The sequence below is a fragment of the Stigmatopora argus genome, chromosome 13 (genome assembly GCF_051989625.1).
Source record: "Stigmatopora argus isolate UIUO_Sarg chromosome 13, RoL_Sarg_1.0, whole genome shotgun sequence".
In the NCBI taxonomy this organism is placed as follows: domain Eukaryota; kingdom Metazoa; phylum Chordata; class Actinopteri; order Syngnathiformes; family Syngnathidae; genus Stigmatopora; species Stigmatopora argus.
Window position 1 is genome coordinate 4,421,715 of NC_135399.1, and position 22,290 is coordinate 4,444,004.

General features: G+C 40.2%; 1 protein-coding gene across 2 annotated transcripts in view; it reads left to right on the forward strand.

The window, feature by feature from the left end:
• The first annotated feature begins 2,099 nt into the window (after positions 1-2,099).
• The window catches only part of ccdc93 (CCC complex scaffolding subunit CCDC93), a 36,953-nt gene continuing 16,762 nt past the window's right edge, over positions 2,100-22,290 (forward strand). For both annotated transcript variants that reach the window (XR_013304611.1, XM_077617102.1), the window contains exons 1-13: positions 2,100-2,264; positions 3,427-3,540; positions 5,483-5,577; positions 6,659-6,770; positions 6,969-7,067; positions 9,983-10,039; positions 10,418-10,518; positions 13,015-13,051; positions 14,161-14,241; positions 15,421-15,471; positions 20,717-20,803; positions 21,576-21,689; positions 22,197-22,259. Coding sequence is in view for 1 of the 2 variants with exons in the window: in XM_077617102.1 (XP_077473228.1) it covers positions 2,115-2,264; positions 3,427-3,540; positions 5,483-5,577; positions 6,659-6,770; positions 6,969-7,067; positions 9,983-10,039; positions 10,418-10,518; positions 13,015-13,051; positions 14,161-14,241; positions 15,421-15,471; positions 20,717-20,803; positions 21,576-21,689; positions 22,197-22,259 (1,161 nt within the window). In the remaining variant the exon portion in view is untranslated. The remainder of the gene's footprint in view (positions 2,265-3,426; positions 3,541-5,482; positions 5,578-6,658; positions 6,771-6,968; positions 7,068-9,982; positions 10,040-10,417; positions 10,519-13,014; positions 13,052-14,160; positions 14,242-15,420; positions 15,472-20,716; positions 20,804-21,575; positions 21,690-22,196; positions 22,260-22,290) is intronic.

A 22,290-nucleotide genomic window follows, 5' to 3' on the forward strand; every position in this document is an offset into this window, starting at 1 on the left:
GGGTATGGCTTATATGCTCACAAGACTTTCAGCGTTGCTATACCCTTTTTCACCAGTAGATGTCGGCATATTAAAGTTTACTATTTGTTGGTTATTTTCAGTTTTGCAGTAAGAAAACAAACATTACTCGTTGAATTACTTAATTAATAATCTGCTTTTGATTCATACAGTTTCTCAGAAATACCACGTGCGATGATTTTCCTTTCAAAGTAACACATTTGTACCTATTAAAGCCATGAATATGGAGGTGAAAATTGTGAATCAGGGGATGGCTTATATGGGAGAAATTGTAAAATTCAAGCATTTTAAGGGTTTATATAAAGCGGTGGCTTATATGTGAGAAAATACGGTACTTTTCAAGGAGCCAACCTCCTGGGCGGGGCGATTGTCACTGTTGTTAGAACGAGGGCAGCTCACACATGTCTTAAAGCACGTCGAAATAAAGCATAAATGCGGGTCGTTTATATTAACCGAGGCTGTCGGCACCGCACTTAGATTCTGATGAGACTGGAATGATTTTTAAATGTGTCACATATGCATGTTCAAACAAAGTGTGAGCATTGCGGTGTGCACATTGCGTTGTCGCAGTGTAAAAGATATTGTTCAGGCCTGAAGGGAATAAGAGACTGAATCAAATCTTACTGTCAGTCGATCTGTCAATAGTCGATAACACAAGAATTTCTACACATGATTTGACGGTTGCAAACTAACCTCATCTGTTTTATCTATCTTGTGGAATTTACTGAAACAGAAAGATAAATCATAGGATATGTTTGAATATAGATATATTATGACAGATAACGTTGAACAAAGACCACAGAGCACACTGCCACGTCAGCAGATTTTGTCTGGACCGCCAAACTTTGCCTGTGACAAGATTTAAATAGTGTCCAGCGATGATGATAGGTTCATTAAAAGTTATACTTTAATAAAAGAAAGACATCGGAGCACATACATCCGGCTTTACTTGCAAGTGACAATCAACCCTGACTCGTCCTCGTCACGGACTATTCTAAAAAAATGAATTCTCTCCTTCCCATTTACTTGCATTAGAATCAAAACAATTAAGGTTATCTTACTCAAAACAATTGCATAAGCGTCAACCCGATTAACACAATTAAGGTCAAAAAACAACTGCAACACCAATTGCATATCAGGTATTCAAAACAACAATTAATGTCGGAAATCAAACACAACTGCATAAGAATTTAAACAAGCAAGCCTCCATTCAGCAAAACAATTCCATATTAGGTGAACCGAGCAACACTATTTGCGAGTATTTTCGGAGGTCGATACGATATCGCCATCTTCTCCGGAATCCAAGTCAAAGCAATTTAAGAGTACTTCACAGATCTTCATTGCGAACTTGCGACTGGGTAAAGGGTCGAGGTTTTAATCCGAAAAGGTCCCTTGCAGCATTTGTTGCAATTTTTTCAAAGAAGCTGGATAACACTTAGACGCATTGCTGGGAGTGGGGGACCTGGCTTCAAATCCAGGTCGGGCCATGTGTGTGGAGTTAGCATGTTCTCCTCGGGCCTGCGTGGGTTTTCTCCAGGTACTCCGGTTTCCTCCCACATTCCAAAGACATGCATGGTAGGCTGATTGGACACTCTAAAATTGCCCCTAGGTATGAATGTGAGCATGAATGGGTGTCCCCTGCCTCTGGCCCGAAGTCAGCTAAAATGGGCTCCAGCACCCCTTGCGACCCTAGTTAGGATAAAGCTGTTCAGAAAATGAGATGAGAGAACCTGGATAACACTTAGAGGCAGTGCTGAGAGTTGAACCCAGGATTTCCTATATACTAGAGTCTAGAGACAGACAAGTTCACCAGCTAAGCCACAGCACCCATTAACAAATAAAGACTTTGTAAAAAAAAAAAAAATCACGAAAAAAACCAAATTAATCTAATCTAATAATTCAAAGGTTGCAAACTCAATTTGAGAAAACCTATCAAGTTTGAAAATGATGGGTATCCAAATATTTGCAGAACGCAGTTCTCTTGAGAAATGCTTTTTTATTTTTAAAGCGAATGAAGGTGTCTTGACTACCATAATGGTTGCTGTGTTGCGGCCATGCTCCATTCCAATAGGTGGCGGTAATACAACAAAAGTGAGATGTATTTTTTCAAGATCCAACAAAAGAAGAAAAGACGCGTGACCTGTCACATCTCTACCAACATGTCAGCGACCGTCACTGGTTTTAATAGACCAAGACATGGCTCAAAATCCAGTGCCCAGATAGATCAAGGGGTCAACATTATCCAGGTAAATTTCTCCACAACTTCAAGCAAGCTGGCGAGCCAGACTAGCGTGTGTTTCTTAAGCCATTAACTAATGTGTTTACAATTATAGCCCTCAAAACCGTATAGACTATATAACGGCATAGGGTTGTATAAAGCATAATATAGTATAAGACTCGCCTTGTTTGTTTCGCGTTGTACTTTATCATGCAACAACAAAAAGCGCAAAATACAACGAAGCACTGTTAGTAAAAGTCACAAAATAATAGTAACTCTTCTCGTATCAAACCAATGTGTCCATGACAGTGCAAATGCAGTTCTTTTCTTTTTTGACCTGGATTGGTTGCCAGACCTCGTATGTCGATTTACTCGTGTCTCAAATCAACTTTTCCCGTAGAAATGAACGAAATACAAATTAATTCGTTCCCACCCAGAATAGTGGAATGGAAAAACATTTTATTTGTTCTAATTCGCCATCTAATAACTGTAACTAATAACTATCTACTAATGGTTATGATGTTGAATACTAAAAAGAGACATTATTCAGTACAATGCGGAGTGTGGGAGGAGAGACTTTTTGCTCGGCAACACGCTCGTAACATAAACAACTTTAAATGAACTTGGATTACGATACAGACACATACAAAAATAAACCCTGACTTTTAGAGTGTCCAATCAGCCTACCTTGTATGTTTTTTGACTGTGGGAGGAAACCGGAATACCCGGAGGAAACCCACGCAGGCCTGGGGAGAATATGCAAACTATATTGGGAAGCATTGCCTTTTGACCTCAGGTGTCAAACCGATTCCACAAAGGGCCAAGTAGGTGCAGGTTTTCCTACCAACCAATGAAGACGACACCTTTGCACCAATCTGTTCTCCTTCTAATGTAAATTGTTGACTGCAGGCGCTGCTTGTTTCAGCAGAAACCCCATTGGAAGATAGGAAAACCTGGTCCCATTTGGCCCTTGTGAATGACTGAGCAATTCAGGGAAGCTCCTTTAATATACAAGCATGGTACCCACCTGCTGCCAACAGGCTTGTTCAAAATCAAGCAGTTTGACAGAGCTGTTGAATAAAAGTGATTACCATCTGGAATTAAAGACCTTGATTTAAAGATAAAGAACAGAGGGAATCAAAGCAGAGCTTGCTATTGTCCGGTCGTTTACAATATCTGTATTCTCATAGGTGGAAACCTGGGAGGATGACGAGCAGAGTGCGAAGTTGGCAGAAATTCTTGAGCTGCTTTTGGCTGCTGGATATTTCAGATCCCGCATCAAAGGACTGTCACCTTTTGATAAGGTACAGTGCTCCATGTTTTTGCAGACCTGCAAAAGTCGAGAGGCGAACCAGGTGTTGCCTTCCTATAATGCAAAACACATTGAAAAATGAATTATATGGAATTTTCATATGTAGAATTTCACAACATTTTCCCCAATAATAATAATTGCAGGCATACCAAATTTGTCTGTAAAAGCCTTCAAATTCTGTCTCCTGTTGGCCCATCTGTATAAGGCTATGCCATGATGTAATATCAATATATACAGTCCTACCTCTACTTACGAATGCCTCTAAGTACGAATTTTTCAGTTTTTTTTTAGATGAAAATGAGTGACTTGAGATTCGAAAAAGATCCAAGTTACGAAATCCCCCCAAAAGTAAATGCATTTCCTTATCCGTTATTTTATTTTGAAAAAAATTCCCGCGGATGAATTGATTCTGACTTTAGAACATCGCTACCCTCTACTGGGCTATCATTTCATTGCTCTCATTCTATCCCATATAATGACAATAAAAGCATTCAATTCAATTCATTTGGCTGTCTCACAACAACCACTTTCCAACATCCAATTATGATATAATACATACATACAGGTATTGCTTGGGAAGGAGCATAGAAAGTTGCTTACTGCAGATGTAGAAGATATTTTATTTCTTGTGAAGTGCAACCATCAACAACAGCACTTTGGTCATAATAAAAGCATCCAGGGGTTTTCTTTTCCTTATCCGAGGTAGAGTCAAGGCTGTACCATTTTAAGCAGGGAAGCTCAGGCTTCCTTCCCTTTCCTTGTCAACTCATCCAGCATGCCCAGGAGGAAATATCTGCGGGTCAGCTTGGAAAGATATTCTTCAATGTTTACTAGGTTACTGTTCACATTACGTGGTGAAAAAAGTACTGTATTTACTCGCATATAAACCGTCCGCGCGTATAAGCTGCATCCTGAAAATTGCCTTGAATTTTTTTAATTTTACAATTTCTCGCGTATAAGCCGCCCCCTGATTCCCAATTTTCACCTCCATATTCACGGTTTTAATAGGGAGTACAACTGTGTTACTTTGAAGGGAAAATGTTAAGAAAAATCACAAGTGGTATTTCTGAGATACTGTATGAATCAAAAGTGCATTATTAGGGTCAATATCATAAGGAAGTTAATATGTCTGTCTTTGTAAATGCAAAATATCAAACTATTCAATTTGAAAAAAGAAGTCTATCTTAAATGATAACCTGATGCTTTCTACTTACAGAAATTACAATTTTCTTACCAGAAGTTTAAGATGTTGTGGCAGCCATATTGCTTCTAATGTCAAAATATCTCAATGCTTTCGATGGTACTACTCCAATAGTTGTCACTTTCGAACAACAAATACAATGAAAAAAAATCAAAGTGGAATTTAGTTTTATTTTAAAATCAAGGCTACTCGCGTTTGGCCAGTCAGACCACGTTTAACTAGGTTTAGACGGCAGAGCCCTAGGTAAGATGGCTGCCCGGGACCTAGGTAAGATGGCTGTGCCCCAAGCGAGCAGTGATGGGAACATGAGTTTTTTTCACGTTTTATGGAAGATGCGCGCATTTTTTTCCCTGAATTTCATCCATAGACGTCAAAATAAATTTTGTTTTGCGTTTTATCTGGTTATCTTTTCTTTATTTTGAAATAAATGCTTGCGTCATGATGTCACGGCGCAATTGCGTCATGATGCAACGGCGCCATTTGCCGTGACGTCATCGGATCACGGCACCGTTAACTTGCAGTATTTTTGCATGTCGTGATTTTATGCGCATATAAGATGTACCCTATATTCAGTCATAATTTTTTGTCAGACAAAAGCGGCTTATATGCGAGTAAATACGGTACATGGATGTTACATATTGGCCTAAAAATGCCCCACCATGTGACCTTCGTAAAAATGGCACATCTCCTTAATCTCCCTTTACATGCATTTTTTTTTCCACTGGTTCTTCAGGTTGTTGGCGGGATGACCTGGTGCATCACTACCTGTAGCTATGATATTGACATCGATCTTCTTTTTCAAGAAAACTCGACCATTGGTCAGAAAATGTAAGTGGTTTCCCAATTTGCCGGATGTAATGTTCAGTTTGAGAATTGGGTGTGGTTGAAAAGACAATACATTTCAAGGGGTTAGAAGTTATGTTTCATTCAGCCCGTTAGTGTGGGTGCTGATGTCCTAAGTAGTTTTTTTCCAAAGGGTTTAAACACAGTTTGTTTCCTGGATGAGTGCAACCTGCGAGATGAACCGTTTTTTTTTTAACTTGACTTTCTTATTGTAAGTCAGGTATGATGGAAGGACAGGACCCCCACAATTTTTGGTTCAAGTCGGTACTTTGCACTCAGACAGAAGATCCTCTCTGTTGTTGCATATTTTCTCTGAAGCTAAAAGTCATTTTAAACAATCTATGAACCCTCTTTACTAATTAGTTTGTGTGAGTGGTAAAAGTGAGGTCAGATGTGTGTCCCCAGGAATGTGATGCTGTCCAACTTAGTGCTAGATGAATTCCGATTTGGAATGATTCCTTGGTCATTTCAAGTCCTGCAAAAAATACGGCTGCAAATAGCACAATTTTCCCCACACCTGAGACCCTCTATTCAAAAGCCAAATTCTTCCAGCCATATTGAGCATAACTTCAATTCTTATTCATTTCTATGACTGATCCTCATCTAATTTTCTGAACCGCAGACTCACACCCATACCTTTATTTCTATATTTTATTTTGATGGTCTTAGTTTTAGTTTCAATTACTCAACAATTTGATGAAGTCATTCATTTTCTGTACCACTTATCATCAAAAGGGTTGGAGGCTAGAGCCAACTATGGGCTAGTAGGCGGGGGACACCTGGAATTGGTTGCCAGCCAATCACACTCGTACTTAGGGGCAACTTAGAGTGTCCAACCAGACTAGCATCCATGGGGAGAAACCAGAGTACCCAGAGAAAACCCAAGCAAGTCCGGGTAGAATATGCAAACTCCACACAGGAAGGTCGGAATCCACCGGGGATTGAACCCTCAATCTCAGAACTGCGAGGCGGGCACCCCAATTTGATTAATGACATTGTAAATTGTAAATAAATTGTAGATTCAAACAATGGTTGGAGAAATGATTTGCAATATTTCTGTTTGCAGAGCTTTGACTGAGAAAATAGTATCTGTTTTGCCAAAAATGAAGTGTCCTCACCAGCTGGAACCTCATCAAATCCAAGGGCTTGATTTTATTCACATTTTTCCAGTTATACAGGTATATATGTGCACTGGTGGCTGGATGAAATACATAAATACTACTTTATTAATCGTCTGAGGAATATCCAAATGCCTATTGTTTTACCATGTATGTTAAGGATTATAATCTCTTATTTTCATACCCTATTTTTTGTAAATCGAGAAATGTAGCTTTATTTAAGTTAGTACTTTTTTGTGTGTTTATTTTTCTTGGTAGTGGCTAGTGAAACGGGCCATAGAGACCAGAGAGCAAATGGGTGACTATGTGAGAGCTTACTCTATATCTCAATTCCAGAAGACCTACAACCTTCCAGAGGTACCTGTGTGTCCAATTTATTTATATACACTATGATTGATAAAAATAACAATACCAAATATGATCAACAAAACCAACGCAAAATGCTTTTCATACAGTAGCCATTTGGTGCCACACATTCAACTCAGTATCTCCTGTCCCAAGCTTAACAATGGCCCAAGAGGTGCCTTGTCTTGTTGGATAACATTAGGTACACTTGTCTACCAGTAGTGTCCTGTCCGCTAAACACCCGCGGGAAGCGCCACGTGGATTAAAATTGTAAAGTTAGTTTTAAATATCTATGCTTTGCCTCAAATGTTAAATTTAAAAAAGGAAATTTACAAGCGCAGCAGCCCATCGCTACTAAATTACTGTAGAGACACATCCCAGATTCTCTTTTTTGACTGACTGTTTAACAGTAAACTCTTGCTCATGAGCTGGCTACCTTATTTCCATAACAATTTAGAGAACATTAGTCTTTTTTGTTGTTTGTTTGTTTGTCTTTTAAATGATCCTAATTGATTCCTTTTCCCTGTACACCTAAGTGACAAATTGAGTCACTGCCAATTTGTAAACAGCTAAAAAAAAATCTAAATGCAGTCGTACCTCTACTTACAAAATTAATTGGTTCCAGAACTTTTTTCGTAAGTTGTAAATTTTGTAAGTAGAACAGTACTTTATATGTAAATAATTCGTTCCACTTCCCCACAAAACTACAAACTAAACCCTCAAAAATTCATCAGTGTCCCAAATTTCTAGGAAAAGTGTGAAGACACACAAAAATGAGAGAAAATGATCATAAAAATTTTTAATAAGCCATTAAAAATTAATAGACATGCAAAATCTATTTGTGTTGAAGGGCATGTGCATGTGTCAGGAAGCTAACATTCGGCAACAGAGGCAGAGAGCACATGAAGACATGATCACACATCTAATAAAAATAAAATTAAGAATTCAAAACAATATTACATTGAACTTTTAATCTCTTTCATTAACGTTTCATGATCTCTTTGGCATCTAATTTTTCACCCATTTTATTTATCACGTCTGCTTCTTGTTTGGATTTAAGTGCTTGTTGACAGACGTTTTGAGAAAATTCAATCAAAAGACAATTGCCTTTGACGATTTTTAATAATGTTTCTAAAATGCACAAGACTAACGTCGTCAAAGGGGCGATCGCACAACTCGTGAACACTTTTTCAGGATGTTTTTCCACAAAGTCGCAAAGTCCATAAGATTTCTCCCCCTTTTTTTTCTGCTTTGTACTGTTGGAATGGTGGCTGCTTCCTCCTCAGCCACCTTCTCGTTGAAATCCTCGTGTATTGCCGAGTGTTGCATTAACTCCTGGTCCTTTGAGAGTTCGTTTTGGTGCCCCTCGACCAAGTCGTCAACGTCCTCCTTACTGACCACAAGCCTCATCGCCTACCCCCGCGACACAATTTCGCCCACCGCAGGCTGCGGTTCAGGTTGAGGCTCCATTGTGAGTTTGTCGAAGGCACTCGGCGGCCACCGCTTCCTCCAAGCAAAACTTCAAGCCCACAACGACGAACGGCGGTGAAAAAAAACAAGAGAATCTTGAAACATGAAGAGTTGTTGTCAACTGCAAGTCCGTCCATCAAAGGCACTCGGCCACAGCTTCTTCCAAGAATAAGTTTAAGCTGACAACGGCGGTCAAAGAAACATGGAGGGTTGTTGTGAGACAGCCAATGAGAGCCTAGTATCAAGCAAGAAGCAGTGCATCCGCGAAAAAATTTAAATAGAATAACGGATATGTTTTCGTAACTTGGATCTTTTTCGTATGTTGAGGCACTCATTTGCATCTCAAAAGGTTTTGTAACCTGAGAAGTTCGTACCTAGAGGCATGCGTAAGTCGAGGTGTGACTACGAGTATTTTTTTTTCATTCACATTTGATTCGGTGTCTATTTTGAATGCTTGCTCAGTACTGTTCGTTGGTGTCAATGCTGTTAGGTTTATCCTTAGGTATTTCCAAATTCAGCTTTCAATAAAAAAGGCATCTGTAGTCACATCACCATTTAATTCTTGCAAGAAGAGAATACATCCTCCCGCTCGTCCGGTCAAGATTATTCTAACAACTCGAAGTCCGCTTCGCTAATTTATTCATAAGATTTTAACGCCCTGCCCCACAGAAGTGTAAACATTCGTAGAGTCTCACAACAATTTTGTACAGTTATCAAAACAATTGTAGGTCTTGTCGAATCTTCCCGAAACAGTCCTTGGTTCCCAAGAGTGCTTGTTGTGAGACCATCTTCCGAAGCCGTAAACAGTCCTTGGTTCCCAAGAGCACCTGTTGTGAGATCTCTCCATGCCCAAGGCCATTCCCTGTCCTCTTGATGTGAACCACAGTCCTTACTTTAGTAAGAGATGCATTAAAATGGCTTTTATTAATGCCAATAACTAACATAAAAGCACAGCGATCAACACATATATATTGTTTAATATTGTTACACATTTAGGATGAGCATTACTATTCCTAATAAGCAAATATATTGATTAATATAGTAAGCATGTTTATAATAAGGCTTTCTATTCCTAAATAAGCATTGCAAACACATTTATAATAATGATTACTCCAACAAATGCAATTCGGTATCACCTAATTTAGCACTTCATAGTGGTTGATGTACCTGCATCCAATGGTTTACAAATTCTAAGACCATTTGCATTTGAGACTTCAAGCTTGAAGATGAATTAATTGACCGACGAATGAAAGTCCATACTCTTTAGATTATATACTTTTCTGTAGACAATTTATACATAGTGTTGTCTGACAATTAATGCATACAATAATATTTGATCATAAACTATCAATATTAATTCAGGATAATAATATTCTTGTGTTGCATAAGGTTTACTGCAATAAATCCCAAAAATGTGTTCAATACATTGCCTAACATATAATGTTAAATCCTAACAGGATGAAGAGTTCGATCAGAGAAGAGGCCAGGCAGTAGGAGCAGTTCTTGATGTACTGGTGAGCTGCAAAGCATTTCTAACGTCATTAAAGAAAAACTTCATTAAAACATGTTTGCTGAAAGTAATAAAGTAGTATACAAATTGCAAATTACTTAAACTGCTGATCAATTAAAAAACATCCTGTTTAAATACCAAAAATGACACATTATGATTTCAGTTTTACCCACACTCTTTCGTAGGAGGAGTAAATTATGGACTGCCAAACCTAACAAAATGCTGGACTTTAATTCGAGTGTCGAATATTTTGCAAGCCACAGCGGGATAGATAGGAAAAAGATTTAGATGAGATGAGATGGACGACACGTGATCATGCTTTTGTCTGTCCCATTAAATTTAGCTTGTCATTGAATTTTGAAAATCAATTTACCCATTACAGGAATTATACAAACCTCAGAGAAAATACAGAAGACAAAAGGACGCAGGGGAACTACTGGATGAGGAGTGCAAGGTTCAATCTACATTGTTGGAATATGGCAGGTACTTTTTTCCGTCCAAGTTTTATACTTACAGGTCTTGAAAAATAATGCATATGTATTGAAAAGTTGAAAACCAAGAGAGAATATTATTGTGATCTGAAATCCTGAAGAAGGAATCTGGCCTTTTAAAGATGACAATTTTGGGCATCTGGGATCCTTTGATTTTTATAAAGCCAAATCTGTCTTATTTTGCTTGTTTTTACATTTATTTGCTTTTGAGGGGAACTACACCAAGAACCTTGATAATGACTGCAATATTAATACACTACGTACTCACCAAAATTGTAGGAACACTTTAAAGAAACAGATTAGATGCATCAGATCTCAATATGATGTTAGAAATCTATACAAATAACGACAGGGCAATGTCTTAGGGGGGAAAAGGGATGGCAAGTCTTTGAATGGAAAGTTTTCAGCCTGCAGAGGGCTTAATTGTGTACAGAAATCCCTCGATTATCACATCGTCACTTATCACAAATTCACTACTTTGGGATTTTTTCCACTTAATTATTTAAAAATATATATATAGTCATAAAAATGTGAAAATCCACACTGAAACTTGTAAGCGGAAGCCACTCTTGCTACTAGGACTCAGCACTTGAGGAAAAAATCTATATAATAGGGGTGGCCCTACTTTGCGATTTTTTGATTATCGCGGCCATGTCTGATCTACATTAACCGCGATATTTGAGGGATTACTGTCGACACCCTAAAATCAGAGTGAAATGAAGATGTGGCAGGCAAGTCAATTTTTTTCAAGAAATTAATTTCTGCAAAATCAAAATGCCAATATCAATATCTTGTGTGGCCCCTACAAGCCTTTATGCATGCTTGACAATGCCATGGCATGCTCCTAATGCCATGACGGATGGTGTCTTGTGGGTCTGCTTCCCACATCTGTGTGAGAGCATCCCTGAGCTGTTGTACAGCCTGAGGAGCAACCTGGCAGAGCCTAATGGACCGAAACATAATGTCCCACAGATGCCCTTTGGGTTTAAGTCGGGGGTCGTAAAGGCCAGTCAGTTGTTTCAATTCCTTCTTCCTTCAGGTTTTTGCCACATGAAGCTGGGGATTGTCGTGGATTAGGAAGAAACTAGGACCTACTGCATCAGCGTAGGGTCAGACAATGGGTTCAAGGATTTCATCACGATAATTTATGGCAGTCAGAGTACCATTTTCTAGGCAGTAGACCTCTGTGTATATGCCATCACTTCCCCACCACCAAATCTGTCATGTTGAACGATGTTGCAGCCATCATAACGTTCTCCTCGTCTTTTACGACTATCACCCTCAGGGTGAACGTGCTCTCGTCTGTGAAAAGTATGGTGCCAATGGCGTACTTGGCAATTCTGGTGTTCTTAAGAAAATGCCAGTCGTGCTCTACATTGCTGGGCAGTGAACATAGGGCCCACTACTTCCATGCAGTCTGTTCCGGATTGTTTGGGTAGAGACATTCAAAACAGTGGCCCTCTGGAGGTCATTCTGTCGGGCACGAGCAGTGCTCAGCCTGTTCTGCCTTCCACAAAGGAGAAGGTATTGGCCCTGCTGATGAGTTGAGGATCTTCTACAGCCCTGCCCTCAGCTGCTTAACCAACAACAACAAAAATATCTGAAGTTTTAATTAATTTAATGCCAGTCCCAATGAGAAAAAAGTGTTCCTTGAATTTTTGTGAGCAAGATATTTTTTTCCAATTTATTTTTTCACTCATGAAGAACTTTTTAAAACACTGATCTGATACAACTGTACAGTATATATTGTAATGCATATTTGTTGGTACCATGGGAGTGAGAACAAAACCAACGATTACCCAACAGGGAAAGTAAATTAATCTAGCTCCCCCCAAAAAACCTGGTATAACACAATGAATGATTTTTTTTGTGATATACTTTTACAAAAGGCGGGGGAATCTGGCTATGTGGAGTTTTAAAGCTATATTTGAACAAGATTCTTGAATAAAATCTTTTGAGCCATATTGATCCGTCATGTAGACTCATGCCATGTAGCTGCGATTGAATAGAAAGTGTTTGATTTGTTTTGTCTTTTCTAATTGAATACAGACACAGTTTCTAATTATGCCATGGGTCTATTCTTATTCGTAAAACGTAACAGTGTCAAGTTTTCAACAAACACTTCAGACTAAATACCTTAAATGTTGATCTGTCATTCAAAACAATACCCGATAAGGAGCAAGACTATCAAATAAATCTAGGTAGTAACATGAGTGCTAATCTAAAAGAGAAACGTTGCCTTAATGGAGTGTCAATAGTTGTCCATGTTACGTCTGATTGAACTAACCGGTAATACAATTCAACATTTCTATTGGATAATAGGTCTTACCAAGCTTCGGGCTTATCGTATTAGAAAAGGGGTTTTTGTTGGATTCCGGCTGGGGTTAGCATCTTTTCTTTGCACATTTACTCAGCTTGCCCAGAGGAGAGTGCTTAATATATAAAATTATATCTGCTGTAGTAACAAGTTCTAATGTTTTATTTCTAGGCGATATGGTGTCAGCAAACAATACAAACAAGATAAGGTGGGTTGCACTTATCAAAATTACATATTAATGTATCTGCACATCTGATTGATGATGCAATGTAAAATATTCTGTATCCTTCCACCAACACATCTGAATCAAATAATCGGGATCGGTATGAAGCTTCTGGACAGCTTGCTGAAGAGTTGATCATTTGATTCAGGTGTGGTAGAGGAGGCAGATATGCAAATCAGACTGGATAGGGGCTCTTGAGGACCGGACTTGGCCACCCCTGCTTTAAATTGTCCCTAGGTATGAGTGTGAGAATGAATGTCTGTCTCATCGTGCCCTGCGATCGGCTGGCCACCGATTCAGGGTGTCCACGCCTCTGTCCTGAAGTCAGCTGGGATAGGCTCCAGCACCCCACGCGACCCTAATGAAGATACCAATTTACCAATTTCGTCATACGCAGTTTCTGGGTGTGATGACAAGTAGGCTTTTGTTGTTGATGATGACGACGGCCTATGTCCGATTATTATTATTATTATTATTATTATTATTATTATTAAAGCGGTTCAGAAAATGAATGAATGAAATAAGTATAGAACATCTGCGTCTCCTGTCATTGCTAGGATTCTGTGGTGTGTCCGAGCCATCTATCAATAACATTCCAAACGCTTGCTAACATTGATACTAATGCGTTCAGAATGTTTCCTATGTCAATACAATCAAGCATGTTTGAACCATGTGAGCCAGAATCCACTTCTGAATGAGATAAAACTGTTTTATTGCAGCGACACTGAGCTTCAGCTCATGTCGACTATTACAGACATCCTAGATCAACCTAAAATAAACTTTTAAAAAAACAGACCAAAAAAGTTTCTGCCTAGAACACATAGATTCAGAAATCACTCGTTCTCAGCTTATTCCCATGTTTTCGGCTATTATTTTCAAACACAGCCAATTTATTTAGAAGAAAATCATCAAAATGACCTTGCAGCATCTAAGCAATCGCAAAGGTGCACAGGCATCATTGAATCCCTGTCCAATATTAGAATACAATTAAAGATACAGTACATTGATTACATTCATCATTTTAGAGTATTGCTTAGAAATGTCTTTTTATGCATCTATTTCTGGATCCTAAATCTGTGCATGCTACCTTTTAGACAGGTGAAAAAATGCCTTTCACATTAAAGGATTCTGTGGCACACGTCTCAGAAGAAGAAGCACAGTGGGTGGCAGAGGAGGTGAGCATTTACATTTGAACTGTATTCTAGATGCATGATTACTGTATTTGTTTGGATCTTAATTACATTTTTATGTTTCTAAAAGTACATGCCATATCCACACGAGTTATTTGCTTAAATGCTACACAGAGCATCAATTTGGAAAATGTTTGACCATAATTTCTTTTACGATGATTAGATAAACTTATAATTAATAGATGGATTGAACAAGTTATTTCAAGTAATGAAGTCGCTGATGGTGTAGTGGGACATTAGCCATACTTCGGTGCAGGCATCCTTGTCTAATGTTTAAGAGACCTGCAATCAGCACACTGTATTCTCGAGAAAACACATTTGTTTGGCCATTGGTCCTGATTTTCTTAGTTTAATTTACATTTTAAGTGCCCCAAACTGAGCAAGTGTCTGCTTTTCACATAGAAATGTTGTTAAATAACAATTATAGAAAATAATCACTTCGCCTGTATACCAAGACACGTAAAGTGAAGGCCAAAACTTTAGGAAGAATAAAGGAAAGGCAAAATTATTAAATATTCATTCATTTTCTGAAACGCTTATTTTAGGATGACCTAAGCTTATCTTTCAATTATTGCGGCCATGTTTGGTCTACATTTTTGGCGAAATTCGAGGGATTACTGTACTTTGTTAAATATAAGCCTTGATTTTAAGTTGGATGTGGAAATGCATCTCAATTTGAAATCATGTAATATTCAGTTTCTTTTTATGAGGATCTGATGAATTGATAAAGGAATGGATAGGTTAAGTTGTTTTATATTGGTGGTCCAATGAGATTTACAAATACGTATGTCAAGGAAAAGGAAAATAAGTTGCAATTTTTGGTCTGCAATTGTTTAATTAACCTGTCATAAGACAAGAAAGCATTAAAATCCAGCTCCAAAGATCAATGAGTATACATCCATAGTGTTTACCTACCATGTTTGAACATTTTTCTTCAGTTTACTATTAATTTGTTGTCACGTAAGTAGATGCCAAAGTGTTTTGGCTTAATGTCTCCTCCCATTTTTGGACACCTAATTTAGTTTAACATTTCCTTTTGATATTTATGCATAACTTTTGCTGTTAGACTTTATTTGCCAGAGGGTCTTAATGTATGTGTTTTTGCTTACAAGCCTTATACTCAATCAATTGCCGGTAAAAAAAAAAATTCCCTCTTCACTCTAGATCCGCATTAAAAACCTGATGGACACAATGGCCTCCATGGCCAATTTAGAGGTAGGCCAAAACCTAATTTTCTTTTCCTTAAATTGTCTCAATCACTCATTGTATTTGTTCTCAGATTTATGGTGCATCTCATCTCATGTCATCTCATTTTCTCAACCGTTTTATCCTCATTGGTATTGCGGGGGTGCTGGAGCCAATCCCAGCTGTCTCCGGGCCAGAGGCGGGGGACACCCTGAATCGGTAGCCAGCTGATCACAGAGCACATGGCGACGGACAACTATGCACACTCACACCCATACCTAGGGGCAATTTAGAGTGTCCAATCAGCCTACCATGCATGTTTTTTGAATGTGGGAGGACATGCAAACTCTGCACAGATGGACATGACCTAGATATGAACCCAGGACCCCAGATCTGTCAGGCCGACGCACTAACCACTCGCTCCACCGGGCCGCTATAGTGCATAATAATAATATAATAATAATAATCGGACATAGGCCATGTCGTCATTACCACAACACAAAAAGCCTACTTGTCATCACACGCAGAAACTGCGTGTGACGAAATTGATGGTGCTTCTCCATAAGCTACGTTTAATCGGCAAAAGACCTAAATAAGTGTAAGTTACGGACTTGTAATTTGTCATTCCGCTGTTGTGGTCGCTTACCTCTCGATTACATACAGGTCGCTTACCTCTCGATTACCGCACACTGTCTGCCACTTACCTTCCTTCAAGTCAGCTAGTAGGAGGCAGATCACCAACCAAACATCTATTCATATGCCGCAGAAGGGAATGTGTGTATGTTAGCGTGAGTTTAGATGTCTGATGGATGTGGGGAAAAAACTGTCCTTAAGCCTATTTGTCCGAGCTTTGTGGGACCTATAGCGTCTGCCAGAGGGCAGCAGCTGGAACAGATTGTGACCAGGGTGGTAAGGGTCCCCTATGATGTGCTTGGCTCTGCTGAGGTAACGCGGGCTGGCAATGTCTTCAAGTGAGGGCAGAGAGCAGCCGACAATCCTCTGGGCAGTGTTAATCACTTTCTGCATGGCCTTTTTGTCTGCCGCCGTGCTTCCAGCGTACCACACTGTGATGCCGTACGCCAGGATGCTCTCGACAGTGGTTCTATAGAAGGTTCTCAGAAGATAGGAGCCCAAGTTGTTCTTCCTGAGTACCCTGAGGAAATGGAGTCGTGTCTGAGCCTTCTTCACCACTGCCGTGGTGTTTGTAGACCATGAGAGCTTGTCCGTGACGTGGACCCCCAGGAATTTAAAGGACTGGACCCTGTCTACACATACTCCATTTATGAGGAGTGGGGCCAGATCTGTGCCGTGTTTGCGAAAGTCCAAGATAATTTCTTTAGTTTTCGTGGTGTTCAGTGTGAGATTGTTCACCGAGCACCACGAAGACAAATTGTTGACCTCATCTCTGTAAGCCGACTCATCCCCTCCTGAGATGAGTCCGACCACAGTGGTGTCGTCAGCGAATTTGATGATGGCGTTAGACTGGTGGGTGGGTGCACAGTCGTAGGTGTACAGGGAGTACAGAAGAGGACTCAGTACACAGCCTTGAGGGGAGCCAGTGCTTAGTGTAATGGAGGAAGAGAGGTGGGGACCAAGTCTAACAGTCTGTGGTCGGTTGGTCAAGAAGTCCTTTATCCAGCAGCAGATTGAAGAGGATAGTCCAAGGTGGGAGAGTTTGTCAGTCAGAATGTCCGGTTTTATGGTATTGAAGGCTGAGCTGTAGTCAATGAAGAGCATCCTCACGTAGTTCCCAGGGTGTTCCAGATGGCTCAGTGCTGTATGAAGAGCAATGGCAATAGCATCATCAGTGGACCTGTTTGCCCTATAAGCAAACTGGTGAGGGTCAATTGAGGGAGAGATAGTATTCCTGATATGGCGGGCTACCAACTTTTCAAAGCACTTCATGATCACAGGCGTGAGGGCAACAGGCCTATAATCATTCATGCTGCCAATGGTTGGCTTTTTGGGGACAGGGATGATGGTGGCAGATTTCAGACAAGATGGAATGATGGATAGTTGCAGGGAACAATTGAAAATATTTGTGAAGACTCCAGCCAGCTGGTCAGCACAGGCTTTGAGCACCTTCCCAGGTACCCCGTCAGGGCCCGCAGCCTTCCTGGTGTTCACAGACCGCATTACTAGTCTCACTTCCTGTTCCCGGAACGTCAGTGTGTTGCTGCAGGGTGGTGGTGGGGGTGTTGAGACTGGGCCTGATTTGTCAGTCTCAAAGCGGGCAAAGAAACGGTTCAAATTCTCCGCTAGTGAGGCATCTGCATTAACAGACATAGTATTGTTGTTGTAGTTGGTAATATGTCGTATTCCTTGCCACATCTTCTTTGGGTTATTTTCTGTGAAGTGCTCCTCAATTTTTTTGGTATATGCTGCCTTGGCCTTTTTAATGCCTCTTTTCAGCTCAGCTCTGGCAGCGCTATATTTTATCTTGTCCCCTGATCTAAAGGCGGAATTACGGCATTTGATGAGTGCCTGTGTCTCATTGGTCATCCAGGGTTTTTGGTTAGGAAAAACCCGTATTCGTTTATCTATAGTGACGTTGTCGATGCAGTTTTTTATGTAAGAAAGAACAGAGTCCGTGTAGTCCTGGAGGTTGTCGTGTACAAAAAGTTCCCAGTTGGTGCGGGAAAAGCAGTCCTGCAGCTGAGAGAGTGCGTTGTCGGGCCAAGTTTTTATTGTCTTTATTTGTGGCGTTGTTTGCCTCCGGAGTGGAGTGTAAGCGGGGGTGAGAGATAGGCAGAGGTGATCTGATCCAGCTAGGTGAGGTAGGGAAGTGGCTTTATAAGCATGTTTGATGTTAGAATAGACATGGTCAAGAGTTTTGTCTCCTCTAGTATTACAATTTACGTATTGAATAAACTTAGGTAAAACAGTCTTTAAACACGCCTTGTTGAAATCACCAGCGACAATAAAAACTCCATCGGGGTGAGCAAGCTGTTGTTTGTTAACAGCCGCTAGCAGGAGGTTAAGTGCCGTGTTAACGTTAGCATTCGGAGGTATATAGATAGCCGTTGCTATGACGACGGTAAGCTCTCTTGGAAGATAATAGGGCCTACATCGTATTGCTAATAACTCTAAATCCGGGGAACAGTGAGTGTCAATAATTTTACTGTCGCAACACCATTCATTATGTACATACATGCACAGTCCTCCGCCCTTGCTTTTGCCTGTTGATACTTTAGAACGGTCGTTGCGAAAAAGCGTTCGGCTAGCTAGCGATACCGCCGCGTCGGGGATATGCGGGTGTAGCCACGTTTCGGAGATGATAATAATATTACAGTTTCTAACAAAGCTGTTGGTAGCAATACGAAGTTCCAACTCATCCATTTTGTGGGTGATGGATCGGGCGTTGGTCAAAAGGATACTGGGAAGCGGCGCTTGGTGAGGTTGTTGTTTCAGCTTAGCAGCAAGGCCCCCTCGGCATCCTCGCTTCTGTTTCCTGTCCCTTCGCCGCCTTCGACGCGCTTTTGGTGGGCTGGCTAGCCACGGAGATCCCGGAGAGTGTGTTAAGAAATCGGATGTATCGCATATCCTTCGGATAGTGAGTAAATCCTGGCGACTGTAAGATAACGAACGACACCGAACTGGAGAGCTTAGAGCCGCAGCGTCAGTGCGCGCCGCCATCTTGCATCATCTGTAAAGAAAAGAAAAAAAACATCTCATTTCCCGCTTTTTCTGAAGTCGGGTCACGGGGGCAGCAACTTCAGCAGGGAGGCCCAGACTTCCCTCTCGCCAGCCACTTCATGCAACTCTTCCAAGGCGTTCCCGGGCCAGCCGGGAGACATAGCCTCCCCAGTGTGTCCCAGGTCGGCCCCGTGGCCTCCTCCCGGAACACGTCCAAGGGGAGGCGTCCAGGGGGCATCAACTTAGATCAAGCGGTAAATAGCGAGCCTCGGCTTTTGTCTCAGCTCTTTCTTCACCATGACGGACCGGTGCAGATTCCACATCGTTGCAGATGTGGCACGCCAAGATACTTAAACTTCTCCACCTGGGAGAGGACTGATCCCTAACCCAGAGAGGGCATGCCACATTTTTCCAACTGGGTCGCACGGGCATCTTCCCCTACCATCGGAGCCAACTCACCACCAGGAGGTGATCGATTGACAGCTCCGCCCCTCTCTTTACCCGAGTGTCCAAGACATACGGCCGCAGGTCCGATGACATGACCACAAAGTCGATCATCGAACTGTGGCATAGGGTGTCCTGGTGCCAAGTCCACATATGGACACATTGATGCTTGAACATGGTGTTCATTATTGTCAATCCAAAACAGCTACATAAAATATTGGCACTTTAAAGTACTGATCCTAACATACTCTGGCTGTTGTAAGGAGGGGCTGAAACTTTGCTGAACTCATCTCTTGGCTTCAGTCCATCTAAAATAACTCGAATGAAGTTTGGATTGGATGTGGTGTTAAGAAAAAGAAAAAAAGAATGTGTATTATGTGCAAATCATGTTCAATTTATATATAATTTCATACATTACAAAGACAAGATGTCAAATGTTAAAACTGATGAACTTTATTATTTTCAGCAAATAACAACTTAAATAGGACCAAGTGCTGGGGCTAATTCAAAATGGAGAGCGTCAAAGTGGATAACTCTTTTGTGGTCAGACCAATCACAATTTGAAGCCCTTTCTGTAAAACTGAGACTGCATGTCACATCTGGAATGGCAGCATCAATACAAAAAGGTTTCATTTATTCAGGTTTTCAAGATAGATATGCTGCAATCCAAACAATATTTACTTATGTAGGTCTTTGCCTACTTAGGCAAGACAATGCCATACCTCATTCTCCACTTGTTACAACAGCATAGCTTTGTAGTAAAAGAGTGAGGTACCAGACTGAACTGCCTACATTCCAAACCTGGTTTCTATTGAAACTGAACAGTGTACGTACTTTGATTTAAAAGTTGATTGGTGAGGGAAAATCTTATAACAAAAAAGGTGCAAAAGGTTATAAGATTTTCAATATGATGTCTGATGCCGTTAAATAGTGCAAAACTAGAAACACACGGCAGAAAATGAAAGACAAAGACAATGATCAAAATGGATTTAAACTACCATATTTTCACACCTATAGGCCGCAGTGTCCATTTTAGAGAACATTTTATACTTTTAGGGGCACCCTATACATGTAGAATTACGGTAATTGCACAGCTTTGAGAGTGAAATGAAGGCTTGTTCTTGTTGATTTTCTGAGTATTGGCTGGTCCTACTGGAGCATGTGCAACTGTTTGACCTACCACCTTATCTTTCAGGGACAACTAACAGCAAGCACGGTTGGATATATTGTGGGCCAACAGTCTGAGGAGATCAAACTCATGGCTTCTGAATATGCTGAGAAGGTGAGTAGTCAATATTCATCAACAACAGTTGTCAACAATGGTCATGGATTTTTTGAAAGCTCAGAGTTATATGGTATTGACATAAATGCAATCATATTCATATTTAGTTAAATATTGGGGCATCAAATTCAACTTTTTGGCTCTAAACACCAACCTCAATGGCGTGACCGGATGTTTCGTCAAAAGACGTTTGGTCGACCGGACGTTTGGTCGACCGGACGTTTGGTCGACCGGACGTTTGGTCGCCGGGTTCGCTCGCTGTCAAATTATGACAGAGAGTTTACTGTTGATATTTTGATATTAGATATTTAGATATTAAACTCACTCTCTCTCTCATGATTATAATTTTGAGAGCTGGTTTCAACAGTAACAACCAGGCGACCAAACGTCCGTTCGACCAAACGTCCGTTCGACCAAACGTCCGTTCGACCAAACGTCCGTTCGACCAAACGTCCGTTCGACCAAACGTCCGTTCGACCAAACGTCCATTCGACCAAACGTCTGAGTACCCCTCAATAGATATGGGCTTTCATTCGTATGGGCATATCCATCCAAATTACAATTATATTCATTTTTATCCCACTTGTGCAGTTTTACAATATTACATATTTACATTGATTCTCCAATTTGCTAATGGATAGATGGATCAATTGGTGGATTACAGCCAGGCTAGCATGCTAATCTTGTAAAGGAAATTTACCAACGCAGGACTATAAATTCATCTTGACAACATGTAATAGGTATTTTCATATTTATACTTTGTTCATTACAGCACTTAGAGGTATCGGAGGACTTTTCGGAGCGATATGGTCATCTTCACCAACACTTTAGAGCTGTTGCTTCTCTGAACAAACAGATTCAGCAAATGCTTAACCACCAGACTGAGGTGGGTTGGGTTTGTAATTTACTTTACATGTCTGTTTTGAAAGCAAAGGTCTCGGAAATTAATGAAGCTCAATGGAATTGAGCAGTTTAATATTGAGATTCAAATTTTATTCATTCACATTTGATAGAGAAATTCAAAACTTTGTAGATTTTGTGACTAATTCCTCCAATCTCATCAAATTACTAATCAAGCTCGCTGAACATGGACCCTTTTAGTTTTTTATTTTAATAATTTTTTAGGATCTAAATCTTGAGTGATATTTGAGCATATTTCAGGGTGCAAAATGACATTATTTTGGAAATTAACTTCAAAGTTGATATGAAAAGAAAAATATATGTAATATAACTTTTTTTTCCCTCAAGAATTTTTTTTTGTTATTTTGACATGAATTGCCCAAATCATTGGGTTGTGAATTTTTTTCATCCAAAACAATGTTCGTACAACTTAATTTAAGAAAAAAATATATGCCTGATTATACTACTAACAGTTTGGTATTTGTATTGCTAGCTACAAGCCAAGCATGCAGATGTTAAGCAAGGTTGCGAAAAGGCCAAGATAAAGCTGAATGAGGTAAGACAACATATCCGTCAATTTAAAAAAA